This window comes from Chelonoidis abingdonii, chromosome 2 (assembly GCF_003597395.2).
Source record: "Chelonoidis abingdonii isolate Lonesome George chromosome 2, CheloAbing_2.0, whole genome shotgun sequence".
In the NCBI taxonomy this organism is placed as follows: Eukaryota; Metazoa; Chordata; order Testudines; family Testudinidae; genus Chelonoidis; species Chelonoidis abingdonii.
Window position 1 is genome coordinate 93,163,743 of NC_133770.1, and position 12,790 is coordinate 93,176,532.

The 12,790-nt window shown below is 37.8% G+C and overlaps 1 protein-coding gene across 6 annotated transcripts in view; it reads left to right on the plus strand.

The window, feature by feature from the left end:
• BBS9 (Bardet-Biedl syndrome 9) overlaps positions 1–12,790 on the plus strand; it is a 498,766-nt gene that overhangs the window by 43,472 nt on the left and 442,504 nt on the right. For all 6 annotated transcript variants that reach the window (XM_075062584.1, XM_032778779.2, XM_032778787.2 and 3 more), the window contains one exon: positions 9,952–10,126. In XM_075062584.1, coding sequence (XP_074918685.1) covers positions 9,952–10,126 — 175 coding nt within the window. The remainder of the gene's footprint in view (positions 1–9,951; positions 10,127–12,790) is intronic.

Sequence of the window (12,790 nt, forward strand, 5' to 3'; positions counted from 1 at the left end):
ACTGAAGTCAGGTGCTCTAACTGAAGTCAGGTGCTCTAATTGGCTACAGCTGTTCTAGTTAATCTAAAGCAAACCTTCCTCCCTTGGCAGGGAATAAGGCCCCCTGCTAACACTCTTATGCTGCCTTCTGGCCATGCTGTATCACAATATGTATATATATATATACTCTTCTTATATGTTCCATTCTATGCATCCAATGAAGTGGGCTGTAGCCCACAAAAGCTTATGCTCAAATAAATGTATTAGTCTCTAAGGTACCACAAGTACTCCTGTTCTTTTTATAGATACAGACTAACATGGCTGCTACTCTGAAACCTATGGTCAAGAAAGCTGTAGCCTCAGGCTCTCATGCAATGGTGAGGAGAACCACAGCTATATGTAAACTCTCTCCCTTGATAATCTGTATTTGATGTTGTTCTTCGTTTTATGACCTCTGCCAATCTGAATGTCTTTTCTGAGAGTGTGTGCTCTGCCAGGCAGAGACGGTCTCTTCTCGAATGTCTGAAAAATGCTTAGCCTATTGTGAGGGCTACCATAAATAAATAATAACTAAAACCTATTTAGATCAGTGGATGTTTCACTTCTTTCATGGCTGTAGAATGTCAAATGTAGGGATTCTTCTAGCAGACACCCTTTCCTCACAGTTGGAGATTGACTCTGATTGCCTATATTGCAGATACTTGGAGCTCATTTAACCTGACTAGTAGTCTTTTCCTGTCTGCCCCACCCCATCCTCAGGGTCCATATTAGTTTTGAAAAGGCTTCTGCCCAAAGTTAGCAGGTTAATACTGACTCACTGCTCTATTTCAGAGGTCAGCTGGGGAAGGAAAAAATGGATCTTGTGGCTTGAAAGTTACTTTCCCCAAGAGGATGACTGGGAAGAGAAGATGTGCATTCATCAATTTGGTTGATCATATGAATGAAATGCCTATCCATTTAAATCCTATTTTAGGGTTCATAAAAATTGACAAGGGATGGGGTGAAAGACTTTTGATCCTAAAAATTGACAGTGGTGGGGTACAAAGAAATTTCTCTCCTTTGCACTATTCCTCTATTGAGCTGCTTGGATACTTTTTGGCAGAGGAAACTTGCTAATGAATAGGCTGGCCTGTTGCAGAACCAACATTTGTCCTTTGTTGGGATTTGTAAAGACTCAAAGATCTTGTACTGCTTCAAGTTCCAATTCCATAGTAGCAGGCAAAGACTAGAAAATAATTAAAAATGTTAGTTCAATACATTAATTTCTTCAGTATCTGTTTTTCCTGGGTTGAGTTTTTTCTTAAATGCTATCAGCTCCTCTTAGTTTCATTCCCTTCCTGCTTCGGGGGCTCATGTTGTAGTAACCTGTGCTCCTAGCACAGGTGGACTTAAACTAGCTCCTGCAGCAGCCTGTGTACAACGCTCCTTGCATCATCCGGGGGGATTGCTGGTGAGTGATGTAAGGCATTTTTCCTTCTCTCCTCCTGTGTGGTCAGAACACTGCCTCAGAAATGTTCTCAGCTGCTGTCTGCCTGGAATAAAGAAACCCAGCTGAAGTCCTGAACTCTGATCCCCTTTGTGGCAGTGCACTGTGCTGCCATTATACCACCAAGCTAGTCTTGTTTAGTATTCTGTCTGAATGCTCATTGACATGTGTTTCCTGCTTTGGGTTAGGGAAGTAACCTAAGATTTGTTTTTTACTAGGCATAGGTTGTTTTAAGAACTGCCCCAACATACATTCAAATGGTTTTTCCATTAGTCAGGAGCAGTTCCTGAAGTGCTTTGCTCACAGTTGACCCACACTTGTTTTGCATCGGGAACTAAACCCAGCTGTGAGTTGAGCTCTCAACGCACAGGGAGCATCTTCGGGTTTTCTATTCAAAAACTTAGTGCTAAAAGAAAATGAAAACCCATTTTCCCATGCCGAAGCAGGTGACTGCCTTCTCTTCCAGTCTGTGTGTGGGAAAGTAAGGCCATAGTTACTTTTGCATTAGTTCATGGACTGTAGGTTTGCTTTTCCTGTGTAAATTAAGGCTTGTGATGCTTAAAGGAAGCACTCTTTAAGCCCTTATATTCAGTATTAGCTGTGAAGAAAATGAACTATTACTGTATGAAAATGGCAATTGTTCTTTTCTTTTACCTTGAATATACCATTCTTTTGTCTTCCTTGTAGTGAGTTGTTGACTGATGCTTTTGATTAGCATTTCTTGAAGGGATGTGGAATCATCTGTGCTGTTGCTTGCCAAAAAGCTATAACTTTATGAAGCTTATTCTGATTTATAATTTATCCCATTTAATGCTGCAGGTTTTCTTAGTAAGTGTCACATGGTACTAACTCCTTGTGATTACATAATCTATTTATTTTTATGAAAATGCTTTGGTGCCAGGGGAAAGGCTGAGAGCACAGGAAATCATTCACATACAAGAACTCCAGATCCAAAATAGCTTTAATTACAGGCTTGTTTCAAAGAGCCACCACTTGCCTCTTTATATTGGCTTTTCATTAAAAATAAATTATGTTTTTATAAAAAAAAAACAACAAAACCTGTGACACAAATATATTCGTTTCACGCTAGAATAACAAAAACTATAAAACAACAGTAGCTGGACTAATACTTAAAGTAACACTTGCTGGCTGAGGGACATTCCTCTTGAGGCTGCTGAAACTATGTAGAGTACACTAAGTGAATCCATCTGATTTGCAGAGAACGCTATGGGTTACATTTTCACTTTATAAATATGTCACTGGCAAAGCCAGTGGCTGCAGTAAGCTTTTAGAAATGGACTTTTCTGGCTGAGCTTTTGGAAGACTGCATTTTTTTTAATGAAACATAAAAAACCCATTCACTGGTTACACATTAGAAACGGCCAAAGGAAACAAAATGAACTATAAAAACTTGGACTACGAAGAATATCTAATTTTGTATGAACTTTTCCTTTTGTTTTACTTGTAGTATTTTTCATAATTGGAGTTTGTCATCTAACAGACTATTGTAAATTTGTGAATAATACAGATAATGCAAGAAAGACCAACCAAGTTTAGTTGTTGCTGTAGAACTTGACACTGCATCACTGAAGTCAATGAGAGTTTTGCCATTGACTCGTTGCTGGACCAAGCTCTATATGGATTAAATATCTTTTACTGCTTCTTTAACAAATACGGTTTACCCACTGTTATACATGCATTGAAGATCCCTGAAGACTCTAAGCACCTTGTCATAAATATTATTTGGCTTTCAACATGTTTTATTACTGTACCAACAAGATGTTTCAACAATCGTATTTGTGTGAAAGAGTTCATTTGTTAACAGTGAGCATAAATATAATATCCCTCAATCACTGTTATATGTATCTATTATCTATTACAAGAATGTTCTGTAAATCTTATTTCCACTCGTAATGATTTATTATTTTTATGATTTAACAGATTATGGTAAACATACATTTTATATCTTATCATTTGTGTGAGATCAAAACTTTTATTGCTATTTCTTACTTGCCCTAACAATGTGGATGAACAACTGTGCAGACATCTATTTTTAATCTATTAAAGTAACTGAATCAGCATCTTTTCAGTATTACTGCTGCCTATAATGTGTCTGTGTGTGTTTTTACAGAACAGACACATTCTGTCTGTAACAGAAACAGAAATAATTAAAAACAAAACTTGGGGTATTCGTTAGTTAGTTAAAGGATATAGCCAAAAATCTCTTCATCTGCTTGTGGAAAAAGCCCCCATTATTCACAACCAAGAAATATTGCTCTTTGGCATAGCCGTCCTTTAAAATGGTAGGAGAATATGAAGTACAAAACATTAGAATGTGTACTATAGAGAACACTTCTACTGTAATAAGGGGATGGACCATGTGATCTAATGTCTTTCTATCTCTTATTTTCTGTGATCTTCAGGGCAACTTTTATAGTATTTTAAACAATAGAATTACAGTACATCAACAAACTGATTTAATTTGTATTGTGATCTAATAAACTTTAAAAAAATATTTACGTAGCTCTGTGTGTGTGTGTGCGTGTGCGTGCGTGTGTGTGTGTGTGTGTGTCCGTCCCATCTTCCTGCATATCTTTTGTGTGGTTTTTAATACAGTTATCTGCTTTTACAAAAATCTTGTTTTATCATTCATATACAAGAAAAGACAACAAAACTATTAACGTGGTGTAAAAACACATCTCTCTGAGTTCTGATCACTTGAAACTAGGTTTATTTTTGCAGTTAACATACTTCATTGGAATGTTTTTGGTGTGTGGGTGTCTGCTGCCTAAGATAGTAGCTCAGACGCTTACCTGGGTAACATTCGCTTTGAGAAATAGGCCAGGTTCTGTCCTGTGTTACACCTGTGCAACCGTGCTGATTTCAGTGAAGCTTCATGGGGATAACTGAGGGCAGCATTTAATGCAAAGTATAAATATTGAGCCAGAGTTAGCTGACAAGATGAAGAGAAATAAGATGCTCTACCTACTGTTTTTTTTTTTCTCTTTGTGTATAGTGATTTTTAGAAAGTTAAAACTGATTAGTGTGTTTATACCAACTGAGTTGGCAGTAACTTCTGTTTCTTTCCCCCTCCATATTGTGGAAGGTCTCAGGGACAGTTATGGTATGAGGACTTCCAGGCAGCATAGTGATGTTGTCAAGGAACAGCCAGGGGAAAAAGGGAGAGAAGGCAAGAGAGTGAACCTCTATGGAGACAGCCCTTGATTCCAGTGAACCCCTGAGATCCTTGAGCTTAGGGGCTGAAACCTATGCCTCATTTGTGGGAGGTGCGGGATACAAATTCTTCTTTCTCCCCACAGATGGAAGAATAAAAAGGACATTTGGTGACTGAAACTCATGGAGTTTCTACTCCCCTGACCAGGAATAAGCCAAGATAGGAGCACAGAGCCCTGAATAAAAAAAAATAGGATTGTCCTATAGTGTTTCCTGAAAAATACTTTTGTAATAAGCCAGTAGGACAGAAGAGAAATATTAAATAAGGCCTTGAAATGTTTGTTTCAGAGCATTCCAAAATGCCCTATTTGTCTCCAAAGATGGACCACTGCAGTTTGCCCATCTCTAAGACTAGGTAGAACAGGACTGGGATATAGGTATATTGCTACTTACCTGCATAACAAGGATGTTATACATCTTAATTCATTAAAGTTCGTAAAACATTTTGAGGTCCATGGATGGAAGGTGCTATCCTAGTGCAAAGTACTTTATTTACGACGATGATTGATTGGTTTATTAAACGGACTAAAGCTAGAACAAAGAACATTAAGTTTGCCATACCATCTTTACCTTACATTGTGCCATTTTCTCTTTTCTTCTTTGAAGCAGCATTAGTTACGAATAGTGTCAGTGCTAAAATGAAAAAAAAAAAATTGAAAATTAAGTGAGACCCTTAATATTAAACAGATTTTAATTGAATTCAAGCACCTTGGTTATGACTTTTTTTCAAATATTGCATAAGTTACTTCTTTATTAATATATAATTTCCGTTGACTAATTTTTGAATTATGTGTTGATGAAATCATCTGCTCTGATCTTGGCTAATGCTTCAGAGATTCTTGACCTTTAAACAATGAACCAAATGCTTCTCAAATGCGTCTCAGTGATTAGTTTGGTTGACTTAACCCTTTGAATTCCACATACTTCAGTATATGAGTGACAAATTATTATTAATAAATCATAAAATGAAGTGTTTGATCTTTTGAGCCATATAAATAGTATTTTAAGAGGTTAAGTAACTGGAAAGGCTTTTTAATAAAGCCACTTCATACACAATTTCAAAAGAAGCTTGCTGGCTGTCCACATGCACACGTGTATATATGCATATAATATGTATATAATATAAAATATGTTTCTAATTTTATAAACAATAAAATCTAGATTTGAACAGAAGCCATAGACCCTGCTTCGTAATTTAAAAAACATGTGTTTCAGTGTAAGAAAACCTGAGGAAATTCATAACTCTAAAACTATTGTACCTTTTGGAAAATGCTATCAGGATTTTACATGTTAAACACGTAATTCTATTAAAATTATTGAATTTAGTAATAGGAAGCATTTGTTAATTGATTTGAAACTGTTAACAGAATTAAAGAATTCACATTTCCTAAAAAGGTGTATGACTCTTATCTACTAAAACAGAAAAGATTAATGTAGTACCACTGTTTGGAAACATGAAACAAACTTCAATATATTATCGATTAAACCTAATGGGACCAAATCATCAGCTTGAAGTTGTCAATGAACCTTGCAGCCAATGGCTTAAATGGTATGATATATTTTGTCTTTATCACTTGCAGTTGTAAAGAAAGGCATTAGTTTGGCTTACTTCAGTAGCTGGCAGAATGTTAGTCTGAGAGTTTTTGAACATCGCTCTAATGATTTCCATGTTACAGATGCTTTTTTACAAAATATAGGTGATCTGTACAGATCCTAGCATGATTTAACTTGAGAAGATTGGTTTTCATTGTTAGCTTAGCTAAATTTCCTTTAGAAGCCATCATAGACCTCTTGATTAATGGACTATTTTGCTCTGTTTCATGTTTAATAAGGGAAATGGGATTTTTCTAAGGTTGAAGAAAATTATTCTCTATATGTTGATTTATGATTTTGTTAAACCAGAGTGTTATTTCTGCCTTATTAAAACAGTTGGTATAAGACAAATATGTTTTGCATCAGCAGTCAGTAAATCATCCTCCTGAAGTATGTTCTGTTAAATATAAGACTGATCTTAGGTTTATGGCTTTAAGGAAAGAGACAACGAGGAGATTTAAAGTGCCACTGGACTCCTTACTGTTTTTGTGGATACAGACTAACACAGCTACCCCTCTGATAAGAAAAAAGAGAACTTCTGCTTGAGTGAAATATAATTTTTTTTATTTAGAAATCTATAGTTAGGGTAAATCAGCCATTGCAATAGTTCAGATTTGGTTGAAATCCTATCATGATCCTCCCCCTCAAATTACATTAATTAAAAAAAAATTCTGCCTATCTATCTATAGCATCAGTGTGCTTCCCTATGAAGTACTGAAATTTGGTCCCCTTGTGTCCTAGGAGGTTGAGAAGCACTGAGTTCATCCTCTGGGAAAAGAACAGGACCATATTTCATTATTGAAAGTCCTCCCCATCATATGTGTGCAGCAGTGTTAATGGGAATGGAGTGAATTATGTACAGATCTTCTTGGTGGGAAGGATGAAGGGACCATTTTGAGAGTAGTATAGAATGGGCAATCACAAAAAGGGGGAAAAACCGGGATCCAGTGTAGCTATTTATCTTCTGCTCCCCTTACTCGCCTCTGACCATTTGCCCTCAGCTTCAGAGTTTTTACCCTAGTGATCCAAATCTTGGGGGAGAGAATGCTGATTCTCTGTTTAGTCAAGATGTCGAAGATCAAGTAATACTGTATTAGTAACTTAAGTGAATTATTAACCCATTAACTACTTAGCATGGTCTGTCTATTTTTAAATAACAGTTGATATGCATCTAATAATTTCTCTGATGAATCAGAATACAAGGAGATAATTTTTCCATATGCATTTTACCTCCAGTGTTGCCATATATTGAACTGTTGCCTCTGTGACCTTATGTAACAATACTTGTCAAAGTGGGAAAAAATACATGATTTTTTTTGGTTTTGTTTTGTTTTTTTGCCCATATTTGAGGCCCTGTATTGGAAGAGTAAGGTCTGAAAGAGGACATCTAGGAGGAAGAATTTTTTTTCTCTTTAAATCAATATCCTGTTTTAATCCTGCATGTATAGGCTAGAATCCCACAGACACTTGCAGATGTGAGTAATTTTGCATGGGAGTGAAATAAATGACATTATTTATATACATGTTTGTAGGATAGGGGCTTGATCCAATACCTACTTCCATTGGCTTTAATATTTTCATTGGTTTCAGTGAGTGTTTGATTGGGCCGTTTTTTTGTGGGTTTCTTTGTGTGAATGGGTGCTAAAAATTATGTGCATGTTTGAATTAATGCTATCTTTTATGTAATGCTAAATCCACAACCTGATTCTGATCTCAGTTGACTTCAAAGATATTGCTCTGAATTTATATCCATGTAACTGAAATTGGCATGTAACCAGTAGGATCTTGCTGCTATTGTAGTTGAATTCTTGATTTCAGTATTGACAAGTATTTTTAACTTCTTGCTACAGACATAATATTTTTTAATCCTCCCTTAAAAATATCAAATAAAGATATAATGAAGACAATGGGAAAATGTCATCACTATGATATTAACATTGTTTTCATGATGATTTCTATTTTAGACCATTTAAAGTACCTGGAATGATATGTAGATTTGAACATTTGTTCTTAGGGTCATTTATTTTATTTTATTTTAATAATTGTGGTCCCTCAGATAAAATAGAATATTAACTTAAATCAGAAAACTAATTTTTTTGCTATCTTTTTGTTTCTCTTAATGTATTGTTATTTACCCAAGAAAGGAAACAGTTAACTAGCTTTAGTTTTAACAGATAATGTTTTTACAACCTTTGGAAGATTTAGTTCTCTTTGTTCTAGCGCATTATTTATACATTAAAAATAATCTGTTTGATTAGTAATAGGTTTGTGAGCCAAACTGGCAAAATCCATGAAATGCAAAGTACAGATGTCCTTCAAGTCACATCAGTTTACTTGTGGGTTAAATTACCTTATGGAAAGGACAGGTGGGAATAGGATGAGCAATGGTTCTGGGAGTTGTCAGGGATTTCCTTCCCTCATTCCCTGGCAAGAGTTTGGGTGGGGCATAGGCTACCGGAGCAGGGAGTAACTTCTTCCAGGCATTATCTGAAAATGGAAGGGGTTTCTTGCACTTCATGGGGTACCAGGTGCCAAATAGCTTTCCAGGGTGGTAAGAGCAGCACTCCTGGAGGTAGAGCCGCGTGGGAACCACCCCTTCTCCATTTGTGAAGTGATTTTCACAGCTTGGACCCCTGTGAAGACATTGGATCTGGTTTTTTTTCCTATTTGCATTATGGATATTTTCTTCTCTCTGCTGATTCACGGTTTGCTCTTCCTTCCGTCACTATCTCTTTGCTACCAGCATTGATCTCATTACCACTTTTCCTTTCCCTATCCACAAAAAGAACAAGAGTACTTGTGGCACCTTAGAGACTAACCATGAAAAGCTTACACGAAAGCTTATGCTCAGATAATTTGGTTAGTCTTTAAGGTGCCACAAGTACTCCTGTTCTTTTTGCGGATACAGACTAACACGGCCGCTACTCTGAAACCTTTCCCTATCCAGTTTCCTTTCTTTATTACCTAGTCTCTTACTCCGGTCAACTTATCCCCTTGTGCCTTCCTCTGCCCTTATAATATATATTTAAAAAATAAAATAAAGTAGAAGTAACATGAAGTGCATCAACCATCACCCCATCATTTTACTCGTATATTGTTTCCCTTTCCTCTACGCTTTGTCTGTCTAGTCTATTTTGAGTGTAAGCTCTTCAGGACAGGGTCTGTATCTTCTTTTAACTGTATACAGAACTCGACACATTGGGTCTCTAATTGGACCTTTGGACACTGGCCTCACATAACTGATGGTAATAGAGTGTCAGCCTCAACTTTGAACATTTTGAGTGGAATCCTGGCTCTACTGAAGTCAGTGAAAGTTTTACAAGTTGACTTCAATGGGGCCAATATTTCACCTCTTCTTTGTTTTGTGTAGGGGGGTCACAGCTGTTTTGTTTTGTTTATATCTAACTGTAGTGTAACTTCATTGTTAATTTCTGTAAATAACCTGGGCCTGATTTTCAGTTACTCTAGCATCACTGACAGCGTCAAGGAGCCTTAAAGTGGGAGTAAATTACATTTATGCCTACTTTAAAGCTGCTTTATGTTGCCAATATGGTAAATTAGTATTCATTTACATTTAGTGTCAATGAGAATTCAGGCTTGTATATTTTAATAAAAATCTAATATGTAATTAACGGTGCTTTTGTTTCCTTTTCATTTAGGTCGAGATTTGATATGCATACAGTCCATGGATGGCATGCTTATGTTGTTTGAACAGGAAAGCTATGCTTTTGGTCGATTTCTACCTGGTTTTCTTCTGCCTGGTCCGTTAACTTACAGCTCTCGAACAGATTCCTTCATTACAGTCTCTTCCTGTCAACAAGTTGAGAGCTACAAGTAAGTATAAATGTTAAATAAGTAATTGTATTTCCTTTTAGGGCTGCCGTCATATAACGTGAATATACTGAAGATAGCAGCAAAGAATCCTGTGGCACCTTATAGACTAACAGACGTTTTGGAGCATGAGCTTTCGTGGGTGAATACCCACTTCGTCAGATGCATGTAGTGGAAATTTCCAGGGGCAGGTATATATAGGCTTGCCTGCCTATATATACCTGCCCCATGGAAATTTCCACTACATGCATCTGACGAAGTGGGTATTCACCCACGAAAGCTCATGCTCCAAAACGTCTGTTAGTCTATAAGGTGCCACAGGATTCTTTGCTGCTTTTACAGATCCAGACTAACACGGCTACCCCTCTGATATTTGATACTGAAGATAAAAAGTAATGTTTTGTGAAAATATAAATAACTATAATATTTTATTTGCTTTTACTCATGTTGTACCACATATCTACTTTTTAAAAGAGGAAAGAACAGATGCCTTTCTTGGTGCTGTCACCTGAAGCTCAGACTTGAATTGTTGTTGTCTGGGTATGCCAGAAGAAGGACAGGAGACACTGGATGTGTTAATTAGGCCTCAACTTTATTCCTAAGTGTCTGGGAGTACTTGCCAGATAAAACTGTACAGTGCAGGTAATTCCATAATTATTTACATATATCTGGGAATGCTGCTGGCAGCCCTCCCCCTTACCCATCCTGATCCCCAGCTAAGACATTGCTGGGACCTCACTACCTTCCTACCCTCCCCCCTTGAATGAGAGTCAAGGGGTATATAAAAGAGATTGAGTTGACTCCCCCCCTCACTCCCCTACCCCCGTTTCCACTCCTTAAAAGAATGCCTCTTTAAAATGGATCAGGAAAGGATTTAATCTGATAACTGTATCAATTCCCTGCAGAGTACCTGCACTGGACATCTGCCCCAAGCTTCCATAACGAGATGTAGCATTGTAACCTAACTCCCCTTTTGTTGTTTGCTCCCTCAAGCCTCCAGTCCTCTGGGGGGGATGGTGAAAAAACCTACTTGGTGTTGGCCAATCTAGCGGTGAGGGGAAAATTCCTTCCCAGCCCCCTGAGAAAGGGGCGACTAATATAATGCCCACAGCAGATAATGACTAAAATCTGGTACTTCAGATACTTCCATGGATGAGAGGGTGGGTGCTGCTTAATCTGACCAGGTGAAAGGAAGGCTGTCACTGCCCAGGTGTGGGCATAAATATTCCCCCTCTCTTCTGGTCACCTGCGGGGAGGGATGGGTCAATGTCCCCATGCTTCTGTATTGGAGGTACCTCACTGGCTCTCTACCTGCCTTTAAAGGGGCAACTCAGCACCTCTGCCAAAACCTACAAAGGTCCCCACCGCTTAATGCGTAGTGAGGTCAGTCAGCTTTGAGCACTCATGCATTAATCTGGTGAGGTCTGAATATGTTCTAGATTGGAATAGTGTACATTTTGTCAGAATGTAGTGAGGTATAGATTGTTGCTTTTAAAGAATGGAGAATGACTGATGGGGAGTGACATCATCTTTGGAGTGAGGTGCTTTCTCAATGAGAACTGAAGTGGTAGCAAAAGGGAGGTGAAATTGATGCGTGAAAAAAGAAAATGAGAGATTGATGTGGGAAAGAGGGAAAATATATGGTTGCTGTTTCATTGAGTATCATTGATATGCTTGGTGCTGTATAAAATACAGAGGAAAGCACAGTCCCTGCCTCAGGGAATTAACAGTTAAACAGAATGTCTTAAAGATATAATATACCAGATTACTGGAAGAATGTTAGATCTCAGTGCGGGATGATGGCTTTTTTTAGTGTTGGGTTGTGTACAGAGGATGATAGCTGATTGTATTACAGGTGATGTTAAGCAGGCAGTTGAGTGAAGAGAGGGTCACTCACTGGTGGAGGGAAGAAGGGAGCTACAAGCTCCAGGGCCGTTATGTACAGAAGGCTTAAAGAGAAGAGACTCTTTACAAAGGTAAAGGTTAAGGAGGAGGTTTGTATAACAAAGGGAATGAGGAAGAAACAAGAGCAGAGATTTTGTGTATAACTTTAAATGTGAGAATCAGAAGAGATGTAATAATTTCACAGTCCTAGCTGATGTTAGTATTTTGAATTCAAGTTTCCAAACAACATGTCACTGGGCTTGTCATGGTATAAAACCTCACTCTGAACCTTAGAGTCCAAAAGATGGGGTACCAGCATGAATCCCCCTAAGCTTAATTACCAGCTTAGATCTTGTAGTGCTGCCACCAACCAGGACTTGGAATGCCTGGTATACTCTGGTCCCCCCAAAACCTTCCCTGGGGACCCTCAAGACCCAAACCCTTCGAGTCTCACAACAAAGGGAAATAACCCATTCCCCTCCCTCCTTTCTTCCTCCTAGATCCTCCCCTCCCTTGGTACACTAGGAGATCACTGTGATTCAAACTCCTTGAATCTTAAAACAGAGAAGAGTGTTACCTCCCCCCCTCCTCTTCTCTCTCCCTTCTCCCACAAATTCCCTGGTGAGTACAGACTCAGTTCCTTTGAGCCTTGACAAGGGGAAAAAATCACTCAGGTCTTTAAAAAAGAAAAGCTTTTAATAAAAGAAATAAAAAGTAAAAATTATCTCTGTAAATCAAGATGGAATATTACAGGGTCTTTCAGCTTATAGACACTAGAGAGAA